Raw genomic sequence first — 19,981 nt, 5'->3', positions numbered from 1 at the left:
TATCTCATCTGTAAGGAAAAAGGCTAAGATCTGTTCTGTAAGTATTGCAGATTTGTTTTGCTACTTAACCATTTAAAGAGACTTCCATTACAGAAAGCTCTTGGTTAAAGGCACTGTTGTTCTGGGAGATCTGAGTCTTCCCTAGTTTTTATTTCAGTAAGATGCACTTGCTTGCTTTGGCTGATATCACCTTTGGGCAAAGTTTGAAGTTGCTATTTAAAAACCAAGTTCACTTACTTGATGCGGTTACCTTGTGGGCTTAGTGACTCCTTGAGTAGGTTTGGATGAGGTACCTAGTTACTTTCCAATCAGCTGTTTATCATCCTTCCTGTTGTCCTTGCCTCTAGTTTCTTTTTACAGTGGAAATCTCATGACCCTATACAGGAAGTTGGCTAAATCTATACACACCCACAGCCTTATTCCTGGGTTGAAAGATTTACTGTTTAGACTGGATGCACAAAGCCTAAACTGCACAACAGTAATTTTAAAAGCAACCATGACATGCAGATTGTCTGAACAGTAATTTTATTTAAATTTTACAGAATTATTTTTGGAGTTGAACTGCATATCTAACTCCAGTAACAATTTCTACAAAAAGAGCATATACAGTACCCAGAAATGTAGTTTTAAAAGCAACTTGTCATATCTGCATAAAACAAACCAATTAACTGAGTATCTATTTCTGCCAAAACTAGGTTTTGCAAAGTGAGGCAGTCAAACAAAATTAAGGGGGAGAGTAGTAAAGGACAAGTTTAAAAACAAAAAGCAATATGGTTGATGTAAAAGCAGACTCTGGGAAAATACAAGCCCTTCAAGTACTATACATATCAATTGGGAGTTTAAGATTAACCAATGTAAAAATTCTCAAGAAACTCACTTTAAACTAACATGTAAATTCTGATATTTAAGTTTTGTTTTAAGGACTTCAGTTGTAGATTGAGTCTTATGTCAAATAACCAGCAGAGTGGTTCCAAAAAGGTCACAAGTTTATATGGCAGCAAATAGGAATAAGTCAACTTAACATTTTAAAATCTTTCTCTAACATTTAAAAACTAGAACAGCTTAACGTAGGTCAGTTTTTAAAAACCCCAAAAGCTTAGTTTGTAACCTATTAGTATCATCCCACATTTAGCATTCCATTTACATTCTAGTGAGAGGATAAAAGTGACAGCATTCTATTAAGATGTTACTGTACAATGAAACATGAACCAAGTTTTTCTAAAAAAGTAAAAAACAATGCCATAGGCTGTTGCTTGAAGACCAGTCCATGATTCCTTAATCTCCTCCGACCCAGAAAATACACTTCCATAGCAACAAAGGAGTTAGTCTGTGCAAGTACAATGAAATTTAAGTTCACATAATGACCCTACTTTTAAGCTGTGATTCTCCTCTAAGGATTTAAACATACCGTAATGTTTAGAGAATTATGCCTATCAGTCTGGTTAAACATTCCAGGTGAATGAGAACCGTCTGCCTTTGTATTGTAAACTTATGATAGTACCACTACACCAGAAGAGTTAGTATGGCAGTATTCAGACCAACAAAGCAACACTATGCCACGCTACAATGTAGATTTATCACCGATTCAGAAGGCTGTCTGCCCCCATCTTTAGTATGGTATATAGCTACAGGTACTAAAGTGAAACAGGTCAAAGCCTAAAAAAGGACACAAAGTGGCACAAAAGTTGTTTTAACAAGGACCAATTCACTCCCTCTGAAACAAAACCAACTTTTGACAACTTAAGTATATTGATGCTGTCTGAAATCTGCATGATACGTTGCTTTGTTATGACATATGTATAAGCTACAAAAGTAAGAAGTATTTTATGGAACAGCGAATGAGCAGAGTTGGAGGAGACCTCTTGGAAAGCAGGATTTAGGGAAAGAGGTCAAATATTAGCAAAGGTGCCACTTCTATTTACTGAAGGATGTTTTTTCCATTTGTCCTTATGAAAGTCAAAGCCTTTTCAGTCTAACTGCAGTAGTACTGCATCCTATTTGTCCGTCTTCTCTTGCGTGACTGAAATTCTTCAAAGAATTGCTGAATGTCTTCTCTTTTAACAACCTGAGAATAAAATGAAACCCAAGTTGTGACAAACTAATACAATAAAAGAAAAGGAGTACTTATGGCACCTTAGAGACTAACCAATTTATTTGAGCATAAGCTTATGCTCAAATAAAGTGGTTAGTCTCTAAGGTGCCACAAGTACTCCTTTTCTTTTTGCGAATACAGACTAACACAGCTGCTACTCTGAAACCTACAACAAAATACATATCTGGAAAAGACAGTCTAAGAGAGAAGTTTCTCAGGATAGATTTGCAACGCACACAAAACATTCACTGCATCACCAGCAGTATCAAGAAATCCAACTTGTTAAAAACAATGGTCCTGACCTGCCCAGTGCAAAAGCATAAGTTCCATAATAAAGCATGTGAACTCCCATCCTGCATGGCAAAAAAAGCAGCCCCAAGGGAAAGGAAGTAAAATGTTAGAAAAGTACAAAATGCTTGTCCAGCTCTTATGAACTATCAGGAACTCTAATTACAAAGTGAAATAAGGTGAGTGAGGTAATCGCTTTTATTGGAACAACTTCTGTTAAACAATCTTTCACGTTTACACACAGTAAGCTCGAAAGTTTCTTTCGTTAACAGAAGTAGGTCCAATAAAAGATTACCTCACTCACCTTTACTCTCAAATATCCTGGGATCAACACTGTTACAGCAACACTACAAACAAAAATGAAATGACAGTAGGACTGTAGTGGGCTGAAGACTGCATAATTGCATACACAGTGTCTGTATTTCAGCCAAGCTAGGAACAGAACCAAAAACAGTACCAAAATGTCTCAGCTGAGGTAGTCTGGGGAAAAAAACTCATGGCTTTGAAGGTAAAAAGAAAGTTTAAGGTGTAAATTCTAGCGCGGACTGACAATGGGATGTGAAGGCCTTGGATAAAGTATAACTGAATAGAGCAAGTGTGGTAGCAACACCTGTTCTTGCTCTTTTAAGAAATGTTAAAGTGAGGCTGACAAAGGACACACAAGAGACTTAAGATGTTTATGTGGAAAAATATCATATTAGATTAAAAATTCAACTCATTTATTTTGTTTATAAACTGCACTCATCAGTACTTTAATACGCTGATAATGGGTTGTTACAGAACAGAAGAGCCTAAAGATAAACAGACATTATGTGCACAATTACAAAGAGCCCAAGCAGTCTCTCAACCTTTCCTTTACTTACAGCACATGCATTTTCTCAACGCTTAGTCAAAAATGGAGGTGACGTTTCTACTTCATTCTATTTTCACCCGTGCGCCCCCCCCCCAAAAAAATATAGACATTTTAACCTGTCATAAAATACGTATTTTTTATGAAACACTGTTTAGTTATAGCTTACTGTTCCTTCATCTGCAAATCTCCTGAGGTAGTCAGTCAGTTCTGTCTTTAGGTCGTTGTATTCTGGAAGTAAAAAATGGAAAAAACCCTCAATTGTCTGCTTCAATGATTGTTTGCTATCTCCTCTTGGTAACTAGTAACTGACTAGACTTGCCTCAGTAAATGGATTTCAAGTTTGGATTATTAATTAATGAAGAGCTGCAGGAAGGGTTTATCCTAAGGTGGTTCTTAATTCTGTGTATCCTCCTACTCAATAACTTCACTTTGAGCACAAGTTGCTAACTGTTAGAGCTGTGAGCAATGGTGGCTTGTGACTTTGACAGGAGAAGCACAAATCACAAAAGTTATATCCACCCCCACCCACTGAATAATAATAGCTATAAGAAGATTAAATACACAGAAAAGATCACTCTCAATTAATCGGTTTGCAGAGAAAGAAAAGAGTAATTCCAAATAAACAAGAGACAGTTAGGACATTTTCATATTAATTTAAATGCTGGCTTATATTAAAGTCCTAAGCATAACTTGACATTGCTCAGCTAATCTTATATCTCTGCTATGAGCATTTTCATGCATTCAGATACCCTGCAGTCACTATGTAACTATAATATAATCACATCAACTAAAAAAAAGGGCAACAATAGCACTTTAAATAACACAGCTTAGAAAACTGCTTTAAAAAAAGGTTTTATAATCACTTGGCAAATCAGAACCTGACAATCACATATTTAGTGGACTATTTGCTATAAAAATACAATATCAAAAACTCATTCAAAAAATTTCATGTCATAGCAAGAAACTGACAGTTATACATCCATTAAATGACATAAGCTTACCTTATTCATATAGTGAAAATCAATCAGGCTTTCTTTTGAAGCAAAGCGTGCAATAACATCATCGTACCAGGTTGGTTGCTTCTCCAGGAAAGACAACAGTTCTTTTTCAATGGATATTGTGGCCAGTGCACTGAGACAACCCTGATCCATTGTGCTCAAGTATGTCTTGATGCGTTTAAGGCAAGAAAAGCTGCTTTTCACACACACTGTTGCTGGTATAGTGGCAACTAAGCAAAAAAAGCGGTACACTTCCTTAAGCACCTCACAGAGCCCAGTTTCACTGATTAAGCGCAGCAGGTCGCTAACAGAACGATTTTGAAACTGCTCATCTTTGAAGATAACACCATACTCATTCTTGAGACGATCTAAATCAAAGTAGCTGCCATAAGAATTGGAGAGTGAGGTAAAAGCATCTGTGGGGAACTGTTTCCTGAAAGCTGGAAATCTTGATGAGTCTGATAGCTTAATGAAATGGAGGGCCTTTATGTCTACAAACCTGAGAGACAGCTGCAGAATGATGTTATCAATGATATCACTGTATAGTTGTAAATACATTTTCTGACCATCTTCAGAGGATCCATCTTCCAAATCCAGCCTATGCTTTTTTGAAGGTGAAGGTAAGGCAGTGAGGGTAGTGGCTGCAGAATTAAACACCTCTTTGAACTCCTCTTCTTTATGCAGATCACCAATCCTTGTGATTGTTAACTGAACTTGCAAATTGCAGTAATCTACATCAACAGCCTTTTTCTGAAGATCATCATCAAGAATGTCAGTGATGCTGAAGATGTTACGGTAGGAGTATGCCAAGAAAAGAAACGGGAAGTCGTTTAGTTTTGTAAGGTAGCCTATGGCTTGTCGCCAAGATTCTCCATCCCAACCACTGGCACTGACAATCTCCTGAAATACTTTGCACAGTTTCTCTCTTTCTGAAACAATGGCATGTAGGACTCTGCTGTTGGATGTCCATCGAACTGCACAGAGGGAAGGTATCCTTTGGCCCACAATTTGATCTAGCAGGTCACTGTGTTTGCTCAAGCGTGTAAAAAAATGTGGAGAAGCCTTCCAAGGTTGCAAAAAAGCCACGCGTTTCTTTAATACGCTGCGCCCCTTGCTGGAGAACTAGATCTAATTTGTGGGCAAAACAATGCACAAACAGAGCTTGTGGAGCTCTTTTTTAATTAGGGCTTGCAGACCTCCCAGCTCACCAGTAATCACTACAGCACCATCATATGAATGAGACAAGTTTTCTTTTGTAGTTGTATTTTAACAATACTGAATCCACAACCTGCTTCAAAGCAACTGCGGTCCGATCTGCACTGCCATTTTTAAAACCCATGAACCGCTCCTGTGTTTGCCCATTCTTGTCCATGTAGCGTAACACAAGTGAAAGCTGGCTTAAGTGAGAAATGTCAGTTGTTTCATCTACCCCGCAAGCAAAAAAGCGCCACTCTATCTCACTGTCAATGTGGGATATTATTTCTTTAGCCACACATTCGATCAATTCGTTTTGAATGGTCTTTAATAAGTCAGAAAAATGGATGCATTTTTCTGCCAATAAACATTCAATCTCTTGTCATGACAAAAAAAAATAACCAAAAAGTTCCCTGTAATTACCCTGATTGAGAGATTGTTCCATCACACAATTGCAATGGAATGCAAGTTCCTGAAGAGATAAAACTGAAATATCAATTAGTCGCTTCAAAATCTCTGTTCTTCCTGACTTTCTTGTTGTGCTCTAAGATAGCAAGGTGCCTTTGCTCACTAAGCAACACATCTATAGGAGTGCTTGCCTGTTCTAAGCGTTTCAAGGAAACTTCATTTTTTATGTGCTCTTGTGATGAGTTGTGTATAGATGTGCTTCGTGACAGATTTTTCCAGTCACAGTAACCTTCATTAGCACACGTGTTTTTTTTAGTTGAAAGAAGCAAACAGGACCAACAATATAATCTGTTACTCATAGCACTGCCTGTTAGCCATTTATGGACTTTGTACCAAGATGTCTGAAATTGCCGCGTTCTTTTCCCATCTTTCTTTAAGACCTCCAGGGCTGGTGTTATTCTGCCTTCCTTAATGACCGAACATCTCTCTTCTTGAGATCTTAATGAAAATCCTCTCTCTCAGGTCACACACAATGTCATTTTCTACAGAAGCCATTACTGAAAATTTTAAAATCTCAAATTCAAAACACACGTCACCAAGTTCAGAACTGGCCTTATCTGCTACAATCCTGCCATGGCCTCGAACAGTGGTTACCATAGCAACACCTTTATAAACTGACGACTTGGTGTGGTAACTTGCCATGGTATCAAGGCAGCTCCTTGAGGCAATATTAGCTTTACCAAGATTTGAGCCTCATGCAGCACTACATTCTTCTAACTTTTTGGCATTGCATTTCACTACTGGACAGTGAGTTGTGTCAGATTTAAATCAAATCACAAACACTCCTTGTGGATTTGTGAACTTATTTAATATCTATGCTTAACTGTAAATCTATATTTATCAATTCAATAACAAAGACTATGGAAAATCTATCTTGCAACTTTTAGGAATTCTTGGTTAGGCTGTACCTCATTTGCCTGGGCAGATGAGCTGGCTGTGAGGAAAGCAAAGCACTATCAACACTAAATGAGATGGATCAGAGAACATAGGATACAGATTCCATTTCTAGGACTTGGCAAGTCTTCAGCTCAGCCCACTGTTTCCTTACCAGATTCACAATACACCTCCCCACAGCAAGTTACATATAGCAATCTGTACCTTTCTGAATGAGAATTAACTGAGCAAGAATCAAGCAATTTGTTCTGTTCTTGTAAATTTTAAACCTAAACCACTGATTTTTAGGAGCAACCAAGCATGAACACATACTCTGACAACACCCCTACGCCTAACATCACTGACACATACTTTCTATATAAGGGAATTCCCCTGTGCCTAGAGCAACCAGCTTAAATGGGCATTTTAAGGACAAAACAAACCTAAGAATCAAGCCCTATGAATAAATTAATACATCAGTACTAGCTGTTCTTTATATGTGAAGCGAGCTTCATTTGTTCAAACCCTCGAGGGTTTATTAGCTTAAGTTCACTGGAGCAGAACAGATTCTACTCTGAGGTACAATACAGTCACACTGGCACATTGTGTTCTTCAGAAAAGTGGTAAGAGCATGAGTTGATACAATTGACAAAGTCTTCCATGTAGGAGCCCTAATTTATGACTCAGGCCTCTGGCTTTTTGGCCCAGAAATGCTCAAACATGTCAGATATAGTGCAGCCTCTTGTTGAGGGACTGTTGCACCATTTTTTCAAGTACCTCCATCTTCATGTCTACAGACACTGGACCAGAGTTTGGGTATACGCCACAGAACAGTGTCAGGAAATTCCATCTGCCCTGAAGCTGACGATTCCCCCACCCCGCAAATAATGCATATAAGAAGCTAACTAAACAGTAAAATTAAGCGAGTGCTTGACTTCCTCGTTCAGTCCCATGCTTTTCACGGTTACCCTTCCCTGCCTATTATCTACTTCTAATGACAGCTGGGCAGGGAAATTGTATTTGCACTGTTGGTTGATGCTATATACATAATGTATGAACACAGAAAACAAAGCTAGCTAATACTAACATGTCAACTTTCGAGAAGGAATTACCACTGCCAGAACACTGAAGACCTGCTGAATTAGAAAACAAGCAGAAGTTTCTAGAAAATCTACTTCCTCAATGTAAATAGTAAACAACAGGCTGGAGACAAAAACATTCAAGGTTTCCTACAGAAATTTGTCTGGAGGCTAGTTAAACAGTCTCTTATAAGTTGCTTTTTAAAGACACGGTTGCTATTTAAGTAGAAAGTCTATTAAATAGCTCCTTTAGGTAAGATATGTATTTAAAATGCTATGCTGAATTCCCAAAATGAAGTTATATTTACCACAGATGAGTTCTACTTGCTGGACTCTGTTCATGCTATTAAGCGTGTCCATTAAAGGATCTCTTCTGTCTGTTTCCTGGTCACTTGTACCTTTATTCTCATAGGCCAAGACAGTGTCACATTCATCAATCAGGAATTGGACATCCAGTTCTGAATACATTTTCTGAAGAGTAAAGTAAAAGTTATTTTCCAGCTTAAACTTTACGGACCATCTGCCAACCTTTCAAGCCCTCTCGCAAAGAAATAACATTTACCACATTGTTTTATATCAGCAAGTATTTCAGCCATTTCTTGTGAATGCTTCCAGAACTGTGCTTACTTTAGACAGTAGGTAAATAAATACAAAATGTTCACAGGCTATTATATACAATTAATTCTGAAGATGAGAAAGTCATCAGATAAGATCCACGCTTGTTTCCTTAGGTTAGTGGAATGTTTTCCAGTAGATATTTACATTCAGAAGTTTTACAAACTGTATTATTTGACTTCTCTCAGTAGAGTCTTCAAGGAACTAATATAAATGTTAGCCTAGAAAACAAAATGTATACATACTAAACAGTCTTTGCATGTGCACAATTTACTCCGCCAGTTAGATGGCCAAAAGGTGGCAGCATCCTTCTTCAGAGACTGTTTGGTCTGGAGTTCTCGCAGCTTACAGACCGGTTCATCGCTCTTTGTAACTGTCTGAATTAAAATGAAACAAGTCAGTATTTTTCACTTCTATTTTATTTCAAAGGGGTTTAATTCAGGTTTTTTCCAGTTTGTCCTTTTCTTAGCTACAATACTGTCCTGCCTTGATCTCCCCCCCCCCCGGCCCCCCTTTTTTTTTTTTTTTAAGTTCCCTAATGTGGTGTTCAGAGTAAAGTTCGAATTACGACACTGCTGTATACCCAGGAGAATCAACTAAAACTGCTAAAGGCATTCATACTCTAAATTAATTGATTATCCTTCTTACAAATCAACATCAGATTCAATGCAAAAGCTATAAAGGGCTCAGAAATTAGATCTGGGCTAGCCTGATGGCACAGTTACAGTGGGTGGTACTTCCACATTAGCAAACAAATTTAGAAGTGATCTCACGCTGATCAAGCAACAACGGGGGTGACATCAGAAGAGGAATGGAAGATCTTTGCTGAACATACTGTATTCCTGTATGCCCTGGTCTACTGGCTGATCAACTGACACATTAACCTTTCACAGCAGTATTTACTGGCACGTCCACTGCAGTGGAGGCTGTGCTAGGACAATTACATAAACTTTGAGTAATATTTAAGTAGATGAAGTATTGAAAGGGAGCATGGAATATATGTTTCCCATTCACAGAACCAAAACAGGAGCTTTGCCCACACTAAGCAGAGCGGGAACATAAGACCATAAGAAAAATGTGCAGTTTACCTCTGGACATTTCAACCCAGAACTAGTAGATGGCTCATTATACTGTTCAACTTGCTCTTCCTCCTTGATCTTCCCTTGGTGATCTCCTCCACTTTCCTTTTTGATTTCTCTGTTCTGTTCTTCAGTTTCCTTGACATTCAGCACAATCCTTTCATCTTCAAGTGAGGTCACTTTGGTCACAGCAGGAACTAGAAAATGTATATCCATAACTAACATAAGCTTGCTGGACAAAGAAATCAGTTTCAGAATTTCTTTTGATACTTTTGATTTCTTTTGGTCATACAAGTGCTCAAACTGCACTGTACACTTCAATAAAAACAAGAATATATTCTAGAGCTATCTGGGGACATCATGTTCTCATTAAACAATAATAAAACTGCTTAATCTTTTACCACAGCTTCCTCATACCCCTCGCGCCTCCTACTGCAAAAACAGTGTTAAAGAACAAGTCCCAGTAAGTTTATTTTTATTAACTGAAAGACCGATTTAAACTGCTTAACTCCTTTGTGCCTTCCCACTTCCAAAGCAGAAAAGAAAACTTTCATTGTTCTTTCATCCTGAAAGCCTAGAGTTTACTGGAAAATAATGGAGAAAACAGGGGGGAGTGGGAATACCATGATCTCCCACAGTGCTGAACACTCCTAGGATGCTAGTCTTCCTCTGAGTTCTTGAAATTCACTGGTATTTGAAAAAGATTGGATGGTAGCCAGGTACTTTCTCTGATTTTATTTTAGCATATTTTATTCCTGATATACCCTTGAAACTTTATTTTTTTCAGACAAACAGAAGGAAAAAAAACAAGAAAAATGTTTAATTTATTATAAAATACACTTTTAGAATGTTTACGGAGGTCTTAAAGACAAACAAAAGGAACAATATTCTGTGTGGATGATGAAACAGTCTCCCAATTTTACAGAGGCTTCTCAAAAAAGACTGGTTTAAATAATTTCTCCATATATATAAAGCGTAATTATGAATCAATTACAAATAAAATTAAGCAAACATACATATGCACATCTCTCTCAAGACCTGGAACACAGTGTTGCAGATGCTCTCAAATTCTGAAACACGAAAGACATGACTGCTGCTCCTTAAGAGCACTGCTTCTCCCTCAGTCAGTGAAATTGCCAACATAATTTTCTAGAGTGAGTGAATATTAATCAAAGCAATCAAACATTTCACTGAGACCATGTGCTACAGAGTTTGCTCTTTATCTCTTAGTTATTTTACCAGGGAAAAGCCCCTGTCATCTCTTTTCAAAGCAATCCTGGGGGATATAAAAATGGATAGACCTCCACTAGCTTCCTTCATGATTTAGTGAAGCACTCTCAGCACCAACAGCACTACAATGCTAGAGCATATTATATAACTATGCTATTTGGTTCCCCGTATATAATGGGTTTACTTCTTTGACATGTAATCAAGTGTATGCTCCATGCCATACCTATTCTAAGAAAACACACTGTCATGTATTTATACTACAAGATGATTCCATGTATGAAATCCTTGGACATCAACCCCTTAGACACATCCTGAGGTAGCCAACTTTTTATGACCTGACAGGTCATAATCAGCAATTGATATAATCAACCATTTGGAAGTGAGCACCTTCAGCCAGCCACCTGCTGTGGAGCAAAGCAATTTAACATAAGAACAGCCAAACTGGGTCAGACCAAAGGTCCATCTAGCCCAGTATCCTGTCTTCCGACAGTGGCCAATGCTGGATGCCCCAGAGGAAATGAACAGAACAGGTAATCATCAAATGATCCATTCCCTGTAATGCCCAAAGGGAAGATGATTCCCTTTCTTTCTAGCTCCTACATTATTTCTACTCCTGAAGAGAAGAATGTGCAGCAAAAAACACTAGGACTACTGTATTTATTTTGATTAGACAACTGGAGAGTTGTTTTCCTTAGGAGAGACCACATCCCAAACAGAACAAAGGGGAACTCTCCATATCCATTCAATGCAGAGTCACCCTTCAGGGTCCATTCAAAGTTACTCCAACATCATCTCTCCCCCCAACCTCTGTTTCCCTATATCTACGTCCAGTGTTGTAATGTCTTTTCAGTAATTTTGATTTAGCCTAAAACGTAAACACCGGGGGGCAAGAATCAAGTCTTTTTGCAATATTTGCCATAAACACCTACGCTGAGAAAATACACTTATAAACTACTTTCAAAACTAAAAAAAATAAGATTTCATAAAACTTAAGAATTAGGCCTTCCTTTTTTTATAAAGCAAAAAACCTAAAGTTGCCACATAAGCTACTTTATTGCCTGAGGTTTTTGTCTAAGTAGTGTAACAATTTCTTCAGCCTTATCAGCAAATATCTGTCTTCTACTTGATAGGATTATGTGAGTTAAGTCAGCTATGTTTGGGAGGTTTATAGAATGGAAATATTAGTACAGCTCTCCTAATTTTACCTGCTAACTGTGAAGTATACGCCCAAAGAAAAGCACAGCAATTCATGCAGGCCTGGCACACCATCTCATGGAAGTCCCCGCTCTCAGGGGGAACTGCACCAAGGTGCTGTCAAGAAGAAATAGGAACATATGACAGACATATTAGTTGCAAATTAATAGATTCTGCAGAGTATTTTTTGCTCTAGGTTTAGTGGCAGAAAAACAAGCATCATGCCCACCTCTTCCCTCATGTTTTCAGTATTCCCATTATCAGTATATTATCCCCAGTTTGTCCTCCATACCCAGCATCCGTACTGCTAGAGGATGAGAGAGGACCAATCAAATTTAAGGAATGTATCCAGATTATTAGCCTCTCTTCACATGTCAATCCCCCGAGAAGTCTGGACTCCATCAGCCAAGACATCGGGAATCCTTATGGATACTTTCAAATCTTGACTATCCTAAAAGGACAGCTACCACACACTGCAGTTTTAAGTAGCCCTCTTATTTAGTAATCTGAGATTCTCTAAATGCTGAACGAGGTTTATAAAACATTGTATCCTTCTTCAGCTTCAGTATGGAAGCAATGTGAAAAGAGTTAGATACAAAATCTAAACTGTCTTCAAACAAACTGGTGAGAAACATCAAGATGAATAAAATGACCTCCATTTTCTTTTGACAAATTTTTATAGTTACAGCTAGAATATTCATCAGAAATACTTAATATCTAATACAAACATTTAGGGAAAAAAATGCTATGATTTATCTGAATCAGAGCGTCTATAATTAATGCAAGGTATACTATACCAACAATATTCCTATTTCATGTCTTTGTTCCAGGACTTCAACCATTCTACTTGCTTCAGTCTGGTTTTGAATTTCACCATCTACCCTTCCCAACATGATAAGCTGAACCCCTAACCCTGCATAAAGCAGGTGATTTTCAAAGGCAACAATGTGACCCAGGCACCCAACTCCCATTTACTTTCAATGGTAATTGGGTGCCTTGGCCATTTGCCTTGAAAAAAATCTTCCCTAAAGTTCCTAATCAGGCACTGAGTGTGCAGCTTGTTCCCTCCTACCCAAAATAAATATGGCTCTAAGTTAATGTCCCATTAAATGAGCTGCCATTCACCACAGATCATGATCACAGTTGATAATGGCGTCCTCAATAACCTTCTCCAATTCCAATGAAACGCTATCATTCAGAACAGTCTTCCATAAAACAAAGTTTTAGATATCTATTGTCACTTATTAGGACTAGTTTATACATTAAGAGCAACCTTGAATAAAGTAGAGGTCCTCTCCATTTTGGGTACTAGTTCATCATGAGGACTGCCAGCATGCAAGAATAAAGATTTAGGTTTTTTCGTACAGCCTGAAAAGAGCTAATCTGAAAACTCTTGCCCTGGTTCTCAAAAGATCCCTATCTTTCCAAGTAAGATCTGCCATAAGGAAAACACTAATTTTAGCCTATTTCCAGACAAGATGACAATTTTGTTAAATACATATCCTTACCCTTCCATGGAACCAGTCTTCACAAACTATGCACTGGATCATTTCATCTGGGATCTAGAAGAATGGTTATATTATTAGCAATAATATCAACCTTCAAAGTTTCTCACAGGACTTTAAGTGCCATGTATTCTGAAGAATATACAAGTGAATCACTTTCCACAGTGAGACACCTAAATCGCATAACCATGATAAATACTTACAGCCTCACCTGGCAAAGTTTTGAAGCACTTGTAATTTGTTATATTCTGGCGACTAGAGATTCCCAATTATCTAACAAGATTATTTTTCCATTGTTGCCAGATATGCTCTCTGTGACATTCTGCACTCCAAATTTACCATTGTGATGTAATTATGCTATGTTTTGTACAAAGTATGCCTTGTGAAGTATCATTCTAAACGTCTTGATCTGCTAAACATTAATATCTCATTGGATTGTATGTGAAGTTATGAAGTTTTGCTATGTATGTGTAACAAAGATATGAAGTTGGAAACACCTACAACTAGCCTTTCAGGTACAACAATGAAGAAGCTACACAGTGCTAATAGTCCATCAACAAAGACAATGGAAGAGCTTAACCTCACCTCTGGACTCTTCAGTCAGCTATGGGCAATGGCTGCCATGACTCAGTGGGAACATGCAAGGGCTTGTGACCAAATCACATGATACTGAACTCCATTTTGGTACCAGTACTTTTCTACGAACTGGGCTGGAAACCTGATTTGGAACAAAGAGTTTCCTGCCATATGGAAAAACTATGTAAGAGGGAAGTGACCTCATGACTAGGAATCACTCGCCTACAAGACAACACCTGGAAACACTGGAGGAACAAAGACTGAACTGAGGGAACAGGGTCCCAGGTGGGAAAGAAAAAAGCCCTGCACGTGTAAGGAAGCTAAAATCTGCTTGTATCATCAGTCAGGGTGAGATATTGCTGATTCAAATCCTATCTAGTTTGTGTGAGACAAATTGCAATTTTAATTTTCTAGGTAATCTGCTTTGATCTGTTTGCTATCACTTATAATCACTTAAAATCTATCTTTCTGTAGTTACTAAACTTGTTTTATCTTAACCAGTGTGTTTTTAAGTGAAGTGTCAGAAGCTTGGCTCTGTAAGCATGGGCTGTTGCATATCTTCTCCACATCGAGGGGGAAGCAGACTAATTTAATGAGCTTGCACTATACAGAACCCTGTACAGTGCAAGATGGTATCATTCTGGGTTTATACTCTAGTAGGGGTGCAAGGCTGGGGAGCTGGGAAATTGGCTGGTGCCTTCATTGTCAGTCCATGAGCGGCTTAGGTAAAGCACTCAGGTGACAGGCGGGTGTGGCGCGCTACCTACTGTCCTGTTGGGTGATAACAGGGCCTGGAGGGTCTGGTTGGGCATCACCAGCAGAGCAGTGTGGGAGGCCAACCCAGCTGAATGGTATGAGAGCACAGTAGTTCCAATGGCTTCCAGGCTTCACCCCGGGGATGACAACTGGTCATACACTCTCACCAAAAAAAGACAGACAAAAATCATCTCTTCACTGCAGTGCACTTACGACCCCTTTCTCATAACTGGAAGTGTATAAATAATGGACACATCAGAAGCAGGAAGAGGTATTTATGTTAGGAGTCTCATCAGGTTTGCAGTAGGAGAGCTAGATCTGCTAATTCAACTTTAGAATTCTGTCAAGCATAATACAAGACAATTTGGTTTATTATTAAAGCATTGTTGTTTTTAAATAGTCTTTCATAATAAAGTGCTAAATGCCCCAAAACTTGGCAGAGTTGATGTTGTACTGTACTTCAAAATTATAGTGTTTGTCATATTAATTTATACATTCATATGGGTCTAACAACAAACCAGATGTTTGTTTTTCTGCATTTGCTATTTTGGTATTGCCTATTCCCAAAATGCCCTCCGTGACAAGAATTCACTATTTCTTATACAGTATATTTTAGTAATATTTTATACTATTCAAAAATAGTAAATATTTAGCAAAATACTATAAACACATTCTAACTTTCCTTATCCATTGAAGAGGTGAGAGACAGACTAGCTATAATCCAATATTTTGAAGAGAAAAAAAAAACCCTGAAATATTATGTGCCAGTCAAGTAAAGTGGTGAATTTTAATTCAGATATGATGGCTTCATAATGTACTAGTGCTGGAAACTTTGATATAGAATATGTTTTTTATTATTAATTTCTTAGAGAATGTGGTTTGTTATTTAATAATCTGAGGGGGGTTTTATTATTATTTTGAATTTTCAGGTGAACAAATACAGAGTTGAGACATTATGATAAGAAAATAATTGGAAATCCAAGATTAATACACAAGCTGACTCACTTTATTGTGGGAACTGCCCAGCGTTAATTTATCAGGATGTAGGGGTAAAATGAAGCATGATTTTATCTGTTGATGGGGGGCTGGCCCTTCATTTAAGTTTTTGAATGGAGAAACAGCATTAATTTATTGCCCGTCTTCCTTGTCTATCTTAAGGCAAAACATACTTGTACTCGTAAACATTATGCAAATGCAGAGTACTATGGAAAATGATTAACAAAAGTAACACCGCAGGTAAGATCTCTCTGTTAAGATGGAGTCCATTTGGAAGAATCTGATGATCATCGTTCTACATGAGAACAGCCATACTGGGTCAGACCAAAGATCCATCTAGCCCAGTATCCTGTCTTCTGACCGTGGCCAATGCCAGGTGCCCCAGACGGAATGAACAGAACAGGTAATCATCAAGTGATCCATTCCCTACTGCTCAATCCTAGCTCCTGGCAAACAAAGGCTAGTGACACCATCCCTGCCCATTCTGGATAATAGCCGTTGATGGACCTATCCTCCATGAACTTATCTAGTTCATTTTTGAACCCTGTTATAGTCTTGACTTTCACAACATTCTTTGGTAAAAAGTTCCACAGGTTGACTGAATGTTGTGTGAAGAAATACTTCCTTTTGTTTGTTTTAAACCTTCTGCCTGTTAATTTCATTTGGTAACCCCTAGTTCTTGTGTTATGAGTAAATAACACTTCCTTATTTACCTTCTTCACACCAGTCATGATTTTACAGACCCCAATCATATCCCCGCCCTTAGTCATCCCTTTTCCAAGCTGAAAAGTCCCAGTCTTATTAGTCGCCTCTCATACAGAAGCTGTTTCATACCACTCACAATTTTGTTGCCCCTTTCTGAACCTTTTCCAGTTCCAATATATCTTTTTTGAAATGGGGCAACCACATCTGCACGCAGTATTCAAGATCTGGGCGTACCATGGGTTTATACAGGGGCAATATGATATTTTCTGTCTTATTTATCCCTTTCTCAATTATTTCCCACACCCTGTTTGTTTTTTTGAGTGGATGTTATCAGAGAACTATCCACAATGACTCCAAGATCTCTTTCTTGAGTGGTAACAGCTAATTTAGATCCCATCATTTCATATGTATAGTTGGGATTATGTTTTCCAATGTGTATTACTTTGCATTTATCAACATTCTATGCAGAAAAAAAGTCTGTGCACTTTATCCATAGTATTATTACTAATTGTGCATTTCTTACCTCATCTTCAGGATCAGGATAAGGTCTTTTACAAACACAGTATAATCCGTAGAAGTTGTGATTATACTTATTGCCTGAATTCACTTTTCCCTTTTCCTAGAAGGGAAATGGGATATAAGTTTTAATGTACAACCTGGTGAAAAAACATGAACTTTCTTGAGAGATTGTATAACCTGAAGACAATTCTTGTCCTATTCTAATCTCCTAAGAGATGACCCACATAAACTTACTGGAAATAGCTTGCATTGCAAATTTTTGAATTTGCTGTTTCCACAGTCACAGCGGAAGTTTCTGGAAAGAAAGAGACATAATAGTTCAGATTGTTTATGCTGTCTTAAAATAATGTCTTATTCTTATAAGTGCTCCTTATTTAGAGCCGTGACATGCTCTCACAAGCTATTTAAACAAAAACATATGTGAGAATTGGCTAGACTGTCCTGAAGCCTTTCCATCTCATGCTGTGATTGTCAGATCTCAGCTCAGCAGTGTTGAGTTACATCAGTATTTGGTTGGGAAACCTCAATGGAAGATCTAATTGTTGCTGCTGTAACTACTCACATGCATAAAGGCAAACACATGTTTTACTGTTTGCAAGACTGGGGCCTAAGTTAGTTGGATGTCACGGGAGCCTGTATTACTGGACATACTGTCTTTTGGATGAGATATACAACTGAACTCCTTCCCACTTACGATCATTCAAGATCACACTGAAATGTTTGTACTAAGAGGGGTATTAGTTGGGGTGCTCTAGGTGGGAAAACTCTCCTTTGGGCATTACATCTGCCTATCAAAGATTCAGTTTCAATACATTCTGATGATAATCTTCACCTAATATATTCAAATATTTTTCTTCATTTAACCTACACTATTCGGTAGTAGTGCTGTGTTTTATTGAACAGCCATTACATTCTACCCCAGAGGTGGCTGCATGCCAATGATTAGCACTGTGAACACTATGTATTTTACTTGATTCAGATGGATGTGGCAGGCCTTAATATTTAGAAAGTTCTTTACAATGAATAAAAGTGCTTATAAAGCATGTGAGCAAGAATACTTTATAATTTAACAGAGAAACATAATCTGTACTTTGAAAATAGGTTTTCTTAAGACCGGTGTTGTTTTTTCCTGAAATCCACTCCCTCCAAACCCATGTAGTAATTGCTTTAATGAAAGGACCCAACTGTACTGTGAACCTCTTCCGTGCCATTTCTGCCTCTGCAACCAGCAAATGTTTTCCACACCTATCAACACCTCTTTGAGAAGATGGGCACTTAGCATAAAGGCACAGACGACTTTTTGGTGTGATGCTTTACTTCTTCACAATATGACAAATAAAAAAAAGTGTCTCAGAAATTACTCCAATATCTCCCTCCTCTGAAAAAGCTTTACCTTTTTGTATACAGTTCAAATAACTTGTGCGTGCCATGACATTCATAACTGCAGGCTAAACAGATTCCTGCTGGTTCTTCTCCTGGGGGGGTGCAAGTACTGCAGGCATACAAGGCTTGTCTTTTCACAGCACCCTACAATGACAAGATAAATGACTATAGAAATGCAGAGAGATGCAGAAATAATTGAAGGAAGATAACTTGCTGTTGAAGTAGTAAATGCAGTTTGTGTCAGAAGAACTGGATTTCAGAGCAAGTTAGTGTTTGGTGAGCAAGCTGGCACTAGGTGCAACAAACATACAGTACAAGGCATTTAGTTAGTACATTCCCAAAGTTGCCAAGTTCCTTCTTGTAGTCCAAAATGCTGACCTATGAATAGCTCTTGAAAAGGGGATAGACTAAAATAAATGCCATGAAGGTATGAATATATGTTTCCGGGCCCTGGAAATGAAATTTTTTTTTTCAAGACTAGGCTGTTGCAATACGTGACATGCGCCCTCAGCCCTGTACTTGAAGAAATAGGGAGTGGGATAATTTGTTGGAGAGGAAACTATGGGTGAAGTGAGTTCAGAGCTAGGCAGAGTGCTCTGGACACCAAGTCCTCTATTCACCCACAGAGCAGGCAGAGACCCCAACTTTGTCTCCCACCAATGACCATCACATAACATTTGCCGGCCAATGACTGCATTTTGTCTGATGGGGTAAACTCTTGAATTGTGCTGTTGTGTGGCCCCACTATCAGCCTGCAAACCATGTGTGGGAGAGAGAAAGAGCACAGAAAAACACCCTATCAAAGACAGGCTTATCCCAAAATACAAGGACGTTGGACCTCACCCTCTGCCCCAGAGGCACCATCTCCGCAGTCCAGCCTTGCCACTGAGCTTGCCACAAAGGGGGCACCGAGTGCAAGGCACAGGGGGAGGCCAAGCACCAGCCCCCGGCCCCCAGTGGCACTTGGGCTCTGGCTCAATCAGGACCCCACCTAGGGACTCTTGAAGAAAATCAAAGACTAACCCCGCCCCGCAACAGCCTCACCACACACACCCCGCTTGTTCCCTCGCCCCCCCATCGCCCCACACCTGCCCCGCCCCGGGGAGCCGCTCCCCGTACAGCTGCCTCAGCCCCGAGCCCGTCCCCCGCCGTTTCTTCTCCGCCTGCAGGAGGCTCCCACCCCTCCGCTGCCTCCCGGCCCGAGCCTCTTGCTCTCCCGCCCGGCCCCGGCCCCGGCCCCGCCCCCTCACCTGGGAGTAGCTGCAGCGCTCGTGATCGCTCCCACCCAGCACCGCCCGCGCCTCCTTCTCCAGCTCCTCGTTCTCCGCCAGCACGTCAGCCAGCGAGACCACGGGCTCCTCCGGGGCCCCCGCGCAGCCGCCAGCGGGCTCAGCGCCCCCGGCCGCAGCCTCCATCGCGGGATCCGACCGAGGCAGATACGGCACAAGGCGGGAAACGAGACCCAACGCTGGGGGGCGCCGCCACAACGGAAGCGGAACTGCCAACAGACCACGTGACACGGAAGACCGCAAAACAAGGGTTCAGCGCGTGACACGGGCCGACGGAGCACATAGCAAC

At 39.4% G+C, this 19,981-nt stretch overlaps 1 protein-coding gene across 3 annotated transcripts; it reads right to left on the bottom strand.

Annotated features, from left to right (window-relative positions):
• Nucleotides 1-508: 508 nt before the first annotated feature.
• On the bottom strand, nucleotides 509-19,966 carry UBR7 (ubiquitin protein ligase E3 component n-recognin 7). 3 transcript variants are annotated; one of them, XR_006291494.1, is made up of 12 exons: nucleotides 19,654-19,952; nucleotides 18,414-18,547; nucleotides 17,255-17,315; nucleotides 17,025-17,120; nucleotides 13,472-13,525; nucleotides 11,975-12,080; nucleotides 9,549-9,736; nucleotides 8,706-8,837; nucleotides 8,154-8,316; nucleotides 4,235-5,012; nucleotides 3,400-3,461; nucleotides 1,947-2,065 (listed from the first exon to the last, which is right to left on the bottom strand). XR_006291494.1 is itself a non-coding variant. In XM_037900863.2 (11 exons), exons 1-11 carry the CDS (start codon nucleotides 19,816-19,818, stop codon nucleotides 1,973-1,975), a joined length of 1,254 nt encoding a protein of 417 aa, XP_037756791.1. In that variant the 5' UTR covers nucleotides 19,819-19,966; the 3' UTR covers nucleotides 509-1,972. The 3 variants fall into 3 exon arrangements, 2 of the variants coding, with proteins under 2 accessions (XP_037756791.1, XP_027673656.1); XM_037900863.2 differs by lacking the exon at nucleotides 4,235-5,012 and having other exon boundaries at nucleotides 509-2,065; nucleotides 19,654-19,966; XM_027817855.3 differs by lacking the exons at nucleotides 4,235-5,012; nucleotides 19,654-19,952 and adding an exon at nucleotides 19,247-19,418 and having other exon boundaries at nucleotides 509-2,065.
• Nucleotides 19,967-19,981: the final 15 nt, after the last annotated feature.

The sequence above is a fragment of the Chelonia mydas genome, chromosome 6, assembly GCF_015237465.2.
Source record: "Chelonia mydas isolate rCheMyd1 chromosome 6, rCheMyd1.pri.v2, whole genome shotgun sequence".
Classification (NCBI taxonomy): Eukaryota; Metazoa; Chordata; order Testudines; family Cheloniidae; genus Chelonia; species Chelonia mydas.
The sequence above is the reverse complement of the archived record's forward strand: the minus strand, read 5'-3'. Positions and strand labels throughout refer to the sequence as shown.

What these genes read in the sequence shown, in the direction of transcription:
- UBR7 (XM_037900863.2), bottom strand. Translation starts at nt 19,818, where the DNA reads ATGGAGGCTGCGGCCGGGGGCGCTGAGCCCGCTGGCGGCTGCGCGGGG. An exon ending in ATCCTGATCCTGAAGATGAG is followed by an intron (nt 13,526 to 17,024) that starts GTAAGAAATGCA and finishes CCATTCTTCTAG; the next exon opens with ATCCCAGATGAAATGATCCA. An exon ending in GCAAGTAGAACTCATCTGTG is followed by an intron (nt 3,462 to 8,153) that starts GTAAATATAACT and finishes TTTTACTTCCAG; the next exon opens with AATACAACGACCTAAAGACA.